At 47.5% G+C, this 8,747-nt stretch overlaps 1 protein-coding gene across 1 annotated transcript in view; it reads right to left on the bottom strand.

Annotated features, from left to right (window-relative positions):
• The window catches only part of nup37 (nucleoporin 37), a 16,535-nt gene extending 7,856 nt beyond the window's left edge, over window positions 1–8,679 (bottom strand). Inside the window, exons 1-4 of the mRNA XM_080851139.1 lie at window positions 8,287–8,679; window positions 6,862–6,986; window positions 3,508–3,580; window positions 3,138–3,232 (exon numbers count right to left, since the gene is read on the bottom strand). Of these exons, the coding sequence (XP_080707265.1) occupies window positions 3,138–3,232; window positions 3,508–3,580; window positions 6,862–6,986; window positions 8,287–8,457 (464 nt within the window). The 5' untranslated portion in view covers window positions 8,458–8,679. The remainder of the gene's footprint in view (window positions 1–3,137; window positions 3,233–3,507; window positions 3,581–6,861; window positions 6,987–8,286) is intronic.
• Window positions 8,680–8,747: the final 68 nt, after the last annotated feature.

The following is an 8,747-nucleotide window of genomic DNA, read 5'->3' as shown; positions in this document are numbered from 1 at the left end:
GTGTGTTTCTGTATAGAACAGGTGCTGTATTACAGACGATGAACTCTGTCAACTATGTGTACCCTCCGGTGACCTGCAGCTCCTGGTTGCGGCCTCTAGGGGGCAGGGGCTCCGCATCATCACAGAGGCAACAGTGTGGACATGCTGTCCTCTCATTCAGCAGACCAGGGTTAGAATCCAAACTTCAGCCAAAACTCAAATGGTTTCAAGAAATTTTTCGTAAGTTAAAATGTAAACCAAAAAATTAAAAAAAAAAAAACTAAACCTGTACAATTAAATATATTTATAAATATATATATATATATATATATATATTTGTCGTTATTGTTCCAAAACGGCAGACGTTCTTTTCCTTCAAGACGGCAGGTGTCACACTCCCAAAGTGATGTGTAGTGTAGCTATAGCGGCGTCCTTAAGATGACGATATAGCGGCTAAAACCTACATAGCTATCTAAGAGAAGGATTCATTGGAAAGGATGCAGCAAGCCAGAGTGTGAGTGACGACCAAAAGTTTTCAACAACCTGTACGTTTTCATGCAAGTTCTATAGGGGATTTTAGTTAACTATACTAGTAGGCTTGACCGTGTAAACCCTTGTCCTACTGTTTGCCTGAAATAAGTAAATTGTTGAAAATATCTAACCATGTTCTTGCCTTTTATGTGCATTAAAGATGGGGTACATAAATAACCGGTTGATGTACAGAGATGTTCTCTGCTGAAAAAAATGATGATGAGGAAACCTTAATGGCCTGCCTACTGACTCTCTCTCTCTCTCTCACACATACAGAGAGAGAGAGAGAGAGATGCACACACACACAGAGATGCACACTTGCCTGTGTGAAGCAGGAACTCATAGACTCAGATGCACAGAAGCATGCATACATACATACAGGTGTTTTGTGCATGCACCAGCACACACACACACACACACACACACACACACACACACACACACACACACACACACACACACACACACACACACACACACACACACACACACACACACATGCGCGCACGTAAACACAAACTCACGTACACATACACACGCGCACACACATCCTGTATCACAATTTCAGCTCTGTGTGGGCTGACTGGAAGGCTCTCTCACTCTTTCTCCCTCTATCGCTCTCTCTTTTTCTCCCTCTATCGCTCTCTCTCTTTCTCCCTCTCTCTCTCTCTTCTTTGAACTTGATCTTTCTATCGTTCCGCCTCCTTCTCCTCTTGCGTCCCATATTTTCTCAACGTGACAGAATTTAAATCTTTCAGCAGATGGAGCGCCCCGGCTGTTTTCTCTGGCCAGGCCACTGAGGCAGGCTGACAGACACACAGCGGATGTTCCCCGCCGTAACAAACTCACTCCTTCTCTCTCTGTCCAAAATCTATCCAATTCAATGTGCTTTATTGTTACAACCGTTTTAAAAGAAAACAGTGCCGTCAAACCACAGAAAAACATGGAAACATAAAAATACAGAATATATGATAGATAGAACAACTAATATCATTTATTAAACACGTAGCCTACATCTGCGATTTAAACACAAACACACACACACACACACAACACAACCACACACACGCACACACACACACACACACACACAAACACTTCTTTATCCACATACACATATATCCTCTCTTTGCTCTGTCTGTCTCTCCCGTTCAACCTCTTCCTTCTCGGCCAGTGGCCCTGTCTAAGGTGCTCCAGTGATTGGCAAATCAACTCTACCAAAATGACTATCTGAAGCAGCAAGACGCAACCACAATCACACACACGCACGCATGCGCACACACACGCGCAAACACAGGGGAGTTGTAGACACAATGTATTGTAGACACACCTCTACCAAAATGACTATCTGAACCAGCAAGCAGATTAGTCAGATCAACATCGACTTTGAGACAACCAGTCGGTAACACACACACACACACACACACACGCGCACACATGGAAAGGATCCCTACTGAGATAGACCTGTGTCTTCCTATCTCAATAACTGTAATGAAACTACAGTTTCTGTATTTTAAGTTTCAGATTTTGTACAACAGTCCTTTATTTGACACTTTCTTCTAGTTATCGGGATAATCAGGTTTAAAAAAATCCCAAAGTTTCTCTTTAACACGATGTTCTTGTATATACTATATAGAACTCAACATATAGTAGCAATAATAGAAGTTAAAATAGCTGCAGATGTCGAATAGATTTGGAAACGTAGGAATGGAAAGGTGACATAGGAAAGTGACTAGATCATTTCAGTGTGTGACTCAATATAATACTGAAAAATCTCCACGTTTCAATATGTAGCTCGACTCCTCAGGTGTGTGTTTGTGCATGTGTATGCCACAGAGGGCAATGGTATGCAGCACTCTCACAGGTGAAGCAGCTGTACTAGCAGCAGTCTAGTAAACCTGGTGCAGGTTACTGTGTGTGTGTGCGTGTGCGTGTGCGCGTGCGTGTGCTGGAACACCGGTCTCCACTGACGTCACAGGTGGAGGCCCCCGTGCATTCCGGAAGTGGTTTCCATGGTTACCTCAGCAACAAGGGGGAGAGAGTGGAGGGGAGGAATGAGGCCAAGAACTCGTAGACCTCACGGAGCTCATTAACAACAGGAGAGAGAAAGAGTGAGAGGGAGAGAGAGGGAGAAAGAAGGATGGACGAAGGGAAACACTAATTGGATTTCCACGTTTAACCAATTAAGCCGGGTCCGGAGCAGCGGAGAGTGGCGGTCCGGAGGTTCCGCTTACGCAGAACACTGCGCCTCAGCGTGTTGTGCTTAGCGTCAGGTTTCACCGTGGAAACACTGAAGGCTTTCTGCACCATTAACAGAGAACAGAACACAGTCAAGAGAGAGAGAGAGGGAGGGAGAGAGAGAGAGAGAGAGAGAGAGAAAGAGAGGGAGACAGAGAGGGAGAGTAGACACACACACACACACACTCTCAATCCACACACAATGCAATGTTCTTTGGAACCACACAACCACACACTTTCTATCTCATTTCCAGAGGTAGAGCAGACAGAGAGACAAGAAAAGAGTAAGAGGAATCACACACACACACACACACACACACACACACACACACACACACACACACACACACAGGCAGAGGTAAGGTACAGAGGGGAAATGTGCAACTGACCTGCAAGTATGATCATCGCTAACTGACGCGATCTGCTTGCCTTCCACAGGCTCGAACACCAAGTGATTGATATAGCTGGAATGGCCCTCGATTTCCTGGACAACACACACACACACACACACACACACACACACACACACACACACACACACACACACACACACACACACACACACACACACACACACACACACACACACACACACACACACACACACACACATTATTTAATTAAGAACATCACACACAAACTATTGAAACATTGCATGATTCTTCTGTATTTTGCATGTGTGGAGTGAGTAGGTATGTGTGTGTGTGTGTGTGTGTGTGTGTGTGTGTGTGTGTGTGTGTGTGTGTGTGTGTGTATTACCTTTACTTCATGGCTGTCCTTCAGGTCAGAGGTTAGCAATCTCAGTTTGTTGTCAGCAGCTGCAGTGCAAAATCTGTGGGAAGAGTCACAGACACAGAGACACACACACAGAGAGACACACACACACACACACACACACACACACACACACACGCAAACAAAGGAAAGGAATATCAAAACAGAGTCGTATCCTATCCAACTCTACATACTGGCTGTCTTCCCAAGCACTGCTGAGTCTGTGTGTGTGTGTGTTTGTGTGTGTGAGTGTGTTTTTTTGTGTGTGTGCGTGTGCGTGTGCGTGTGCGTGTGCGTGTGCGTGTGCGTGTGCGTGTGCGTGTGCGTGTTTGTGTGTGTGTGTGTGTGTGTGTGTGTGTGTGTGTGTGTGTGCATGTGTGCCTGTCTGTGTGTGTGTGTACGGAAGGAATCTTGGAGAACTATCAATGTGGTAAAGGCTGCCAGGGAGTTTTCTAATTGCAAAGCTTAACAAAGAGAAAAACAAGGCTTGTCCATGCCTGTGTGTTTGTGTGTTTGTGTGTGTGTGTGTGTGTGTATATGTGTGTGTGTGTGTGTGTGTGTGTGTGTGTGTGTGTGTGTGTGTGTGTGTGTACAGAAAGCTCAGTGAACTCCACCAGGAGGACCTCACCTCTCATCAGGCCCCTCAACCCATCTAGAGTCTGCCATTATTCACACAATTACACTAACTCACTTCTGACAAGGAAAACACACAAGTGCTGCAAGAAAAACACACACGCTTCACACATTTACAGCTGCGGGAACAGATGACACACACCACACTTGCCAGTAGGCCTGCATATACACACAGAAACAAACACACACACACACACACTCATGCATGGACTAACACTTTCACAGCTACAGAAACACACACACATGCACAGACGGTTATACTCAGCTACACACACTTCCAAGCAATCCCCAGCAGGTCTGTGAGGAGTAGATATATGGCACCTGAGTTCTCTCAGCGGTCTAACCTGGGATGAGTTGGTGGATATAACACACTGCAAGCCACACACACACACACACACACACACACACACACACACACACACACACACACACACACAGCAAAAAAACATGATGCAGCAGCAAACCACACACACCCTAACACACACACACACACACCCTCACAGACACCCACACAAAGGTCAGTATTTTAACCTCCACCTCTGGAGTTACAGGATTTTCACCAGCTCACACTGTTGCCATGGTAAAACACACACAAGCTAAAAATCTGGTGTACTTCCACACATGCAGTGTTTTAAACAGAGTGATAAACAGCCTTATCTACCCAAGCCTCCTCTTCAGGGTTCCACAGCACTGTCAAAGCCAAACTGCCTGAGGCCACACCCTGTGGAAGCCCTAGGGCCTACTTTCACAAATCAGTCTCCACCGTGTCACCTTTCATCAATATTTGACTCAACACAGAGGATGTTTATACTTCATTACATCCATATCTTCAAAGTTGCCACGGTAAATACAAGCATTTATTGTTATGTTAAGGGTCTCTGTATGGGGATCTATGTATGTAGGATTTTCAGTCATCTCTTTTTACTGTTGGCCCATAACAACAAACTAGTGTGTAGATTTGTAAGCACATACAAGTAAGAGATAAAGTCCCTAGCAAACCTCCATAATCTGTCTGTCTGTCTGTCTGTCTGTCTGTCTGTCTTCCACCCAATCCGTCAATCCACTAGCACTCCTCTTCTGTCTCTCTTCCCAACCACTTACTTCCCCTTCTCTCTCCCCCCTCCCTCCCTCTCTCCATCTTGTTCCCCTTCCCTCCCTCTCTCTCCCTCTCTCTCTCTCCCTCTCTCTCCCTCTCTCTCCCTCTCTCTCTCTCTCTCTCTCTCTCCCTCCCTCCCTCCCTCGGGTACCGGAGATCGGTGCTTTTCCTGGCATGTCCGGGGGTCGTTCGGTCGCCCCACGCTGCAGCAGTCCGTGCGAAACCCGAGGAGGAGGCGCAGACAGAGCGCTGGAACGCTTCGGAGGCCCACCAGCGTCATCACACGCGCACACACCCACGTCAGAGCTCAGGGGCCCCCGCCGACCCGCCACCCCAAAAAGCACACACACGCCCACCCACACCCACACACACACAGCCAGGTCCGGACCCCGCTACCCTGCCAGGAAGCATCGCCACCGCCTAGGGGAAACGGGCCCTGTGGGAGCCCAGCAACAGCCAATGAGGCGGAACGGAACCCTGGCAGCGTCATGGCTGACCTACAAACACATGGCATGACCTCTGGAGGTCACAATTACACAGCACAGAGAGACTAAGGGGAAAAAGATAACAAGTAAAAGGAAAGAATAAAGCAAGAAAAACTGAATAAATGAACTAATTACAGAAATGCATAAATGGATGAATGAATGAATGAATGAATGAATGAATGAAAACAAGTAACGCTGCTAAGAGGAAGAAAAAGAAGCAGAAAGAAAGCAAGAAAGAAGAAAAGAAAGAAAGAAGAAAAAACATAGGGATAGAAGCGGTCCAAACATGACAGGAAGCTGTGACGTGACTGTAACATGACAGGAAGCTGTGACGGGACTGTAGCTGATTGCACCTGATGGGTCGGCAGGCTCTTCCTGTGGACTAACACACAGAGTGGGTGCAGAGGTGTGGGCTGAGTGGGGTCACTGCTGTGGACAGGAGAATGAACCCAATGACTCCTCTCAGGACAGGCAAAGCAACAATGGGGGAAACTACAGGTCCTAGAAGAGGGGGAGGACAAAAAGGAAGAGGAGGATGAGGGAGGGAGGGGAAGGAGGAGGAGGAGATGGAGGGGAGGACGGAGGGTAGGGGAAGGAGGAAGAGGAGGAGGAGAAGGGGAGGAGGGGGGAAAGGATACTCCCGCTGCTATTTCCACTGTTGAGCTGCTGTAGTTTGCTCCTGTACAGCAGCCACTGTATGGAGCTGCCTTGTATGTGGTATGAACACTAACGCCACCTTTGTTCCTCAAGCATCGCTCAGTCAACTGACTTTCTGTTTTGGTAGTGAACGTCACAAAAAAAAGATGTGTGCGTGCATGTGAGTGAGTGAGTGAGTGTATGTGTGTGTCGGTGTATGTTTCTATCCACTGCTGCTAAAAGTGGGGATGACCAACTAGGATGTACTGGAACACCATTAACAACAAGTGCACACAGAAAGCTCATAATTGGTGACATCACCTATGACTACTTACAACCATCACTTTGACCATTAACGACACAGAATCATTCCATTCTAGATTAACAACACAATATAAACACTCACACACAGTGTTAAATATAACCCCACCACCCCCCCCCCCCCCCCCCCAATCATCCTTGCATTCCATTACATGAAGGACATCTCACCTGATGACCTGAGGCAGCTTATCCAAGCGTGACTCAGGACTCCAGGCCAGAGTGTCGACGCGTACCCCGTGATGGAACACACGTAGGGTGTTAAACTCCAGCCCCTCCACCTCCAGGTCCTCCTCCTAAGGCAGAGGGAGACAAAGTGCTCAGTGGCAATCCCAATTCCCATCCGTGAACATAGCACTTGGTCCTACCCCTCTGTTTCGCACGGGTAGGGTACAGTGCCCCCACTATTTTGGGGATTGAGAGGTAATTGTCACCCTCTTAAAGGAGCCATTTCAGATGCAGACTCCAGACGGAGTGCTAAAAGAAAAAGTGTTTTGCGACTGAGTGGAGTGGAGAGAGTGGAGTGCCCTCAAAAAGAAGGGGTAGGGGGTAAAAATAAAAAATGGGATTGGGTCAGTGTCTCTGGTGAGTTGTCTGGTGGCCATGACAGAGTTCCGTCACCACACCTCTGAGTACGTGTGATAACTGCCATACCAGTGAGCTTGGCTCTTTTGCATTGCGGTCAGGGGGAGGGTTAACAAATGTAATGTCTTGCATTGTGGAGAGTAGAGCAGTGTTCCGTCTGAGAGAGTACAGCAGTGTTCTGTCTGAGAGAGTAGAGCAGTGTTCCGTCTGAGAGTAGAGCAGTGTTCCGTCTGAGAGAGTAGAGCAGTGTTCTGTCTCTGAGAGAAGACACTTTCTACCGGGGCACCATTGAAAGCATCCTGTCCAGCTGCATCACTGTGTGGGGCAGTAGCTGCACTGAACACAGCAAGAAAGCACTGCAACGCATAGTGAACACAGCTGGTAAGATCATTGGTGCCCCACTCCCTTCCTTGCAACACATTTACACCACCCGCCTCACCCGGAAAGCTACCTCGATTGCGAGTGACACCAGCCACCCCGCGCACAGTCTGTTCAGCCTCCTACCCCCTGGAAGAAGGTGAGCCTCCGTTGCCGCACCACCAGACTGAGAAATGGCTTCATACACCAAGCGGTCAGGCAGCTCAATTCTCTCTCCTCACTCCCCCCAGCCATATCCTCGTCTGACAGAAAGCTGAACCCCCTAACCCAACGCCCTCCCCCAAAAAAATCACTCAGGACTCTGAACTTTTACCACTTGCTGACGTTTAAGATTGTATTACTTATTTATGAATATTTATGTTTACCTAGTTTTAGGAAATGTCTTGTCTTAGTTGTTGTGCCTGTGCACCTTTATATGTTTCACCGTGGGAGAGTGGGAAACGTCCTATCGATTCCTTTGTATGTCTTGACATATTAAGTTATTGACAATAAAGCTACTTTGACTCTTGACTTGACTTTTGTTGTGTAAACTATCACCTTAAAGCCGTAGGTTGCTGACACCACCCAAACTCTACACACAGACACACACACACACACACTTTATCTTTCTCTCAGGAGAGTGTGTGTTCTCACCTGGAAACGACATACTGCCACCACCACGAAGAGGTTTCCCCCGTAGGCGAGCAGCGAGCCGGGTGACCCTGAGTCAAAGGGACTGAACTCCACCACGTGCACGTAGTCCTCACACGTCACCGTGTAGCTTGGCCCGCGGTTACCCGCCTCCTCGTGGACCCCTCCACCCATCTCAGACCCACTCCAAAAGATGTGCACACAAACACTTGTCCACTCTACAGCTCCAAATGAACTCCTGGTTCCAGTGGGAGGAGTTCAAGATTGGTGATCTGGTTCCACTGATCGCAGTGAAAGCTTGATGATTAACTTCCACTGGCAGTAAGAAAGGTTGGCGATTTGGTGCCACTGGTAGCAGCGAAAGGTTAGTATCTCTTCACTACAGATCCAGCTCAAGGCCGCTGTTGTGTATACTCAATTCAATTAGAAGATATCTAAACCTGGAAGACGAGAAGAGAAAATGA

This window comes from Sprattus sprattus, assembly GCF_963457725.1.
Source record: "Sprattus sprattus genome assembly, chromosome: 14".
NCBI classification, from domain to species: Eukaryota; Metazoa; Chordata; class Actinopteri; order Clupeiformes; family Clupeidae; genus Sprattus; species Sprattus sprattus.
Note: the sequence above shows the minus strand (reverse complement) of the source record. Positions and strands in the feature narration are given on the sequence as shown.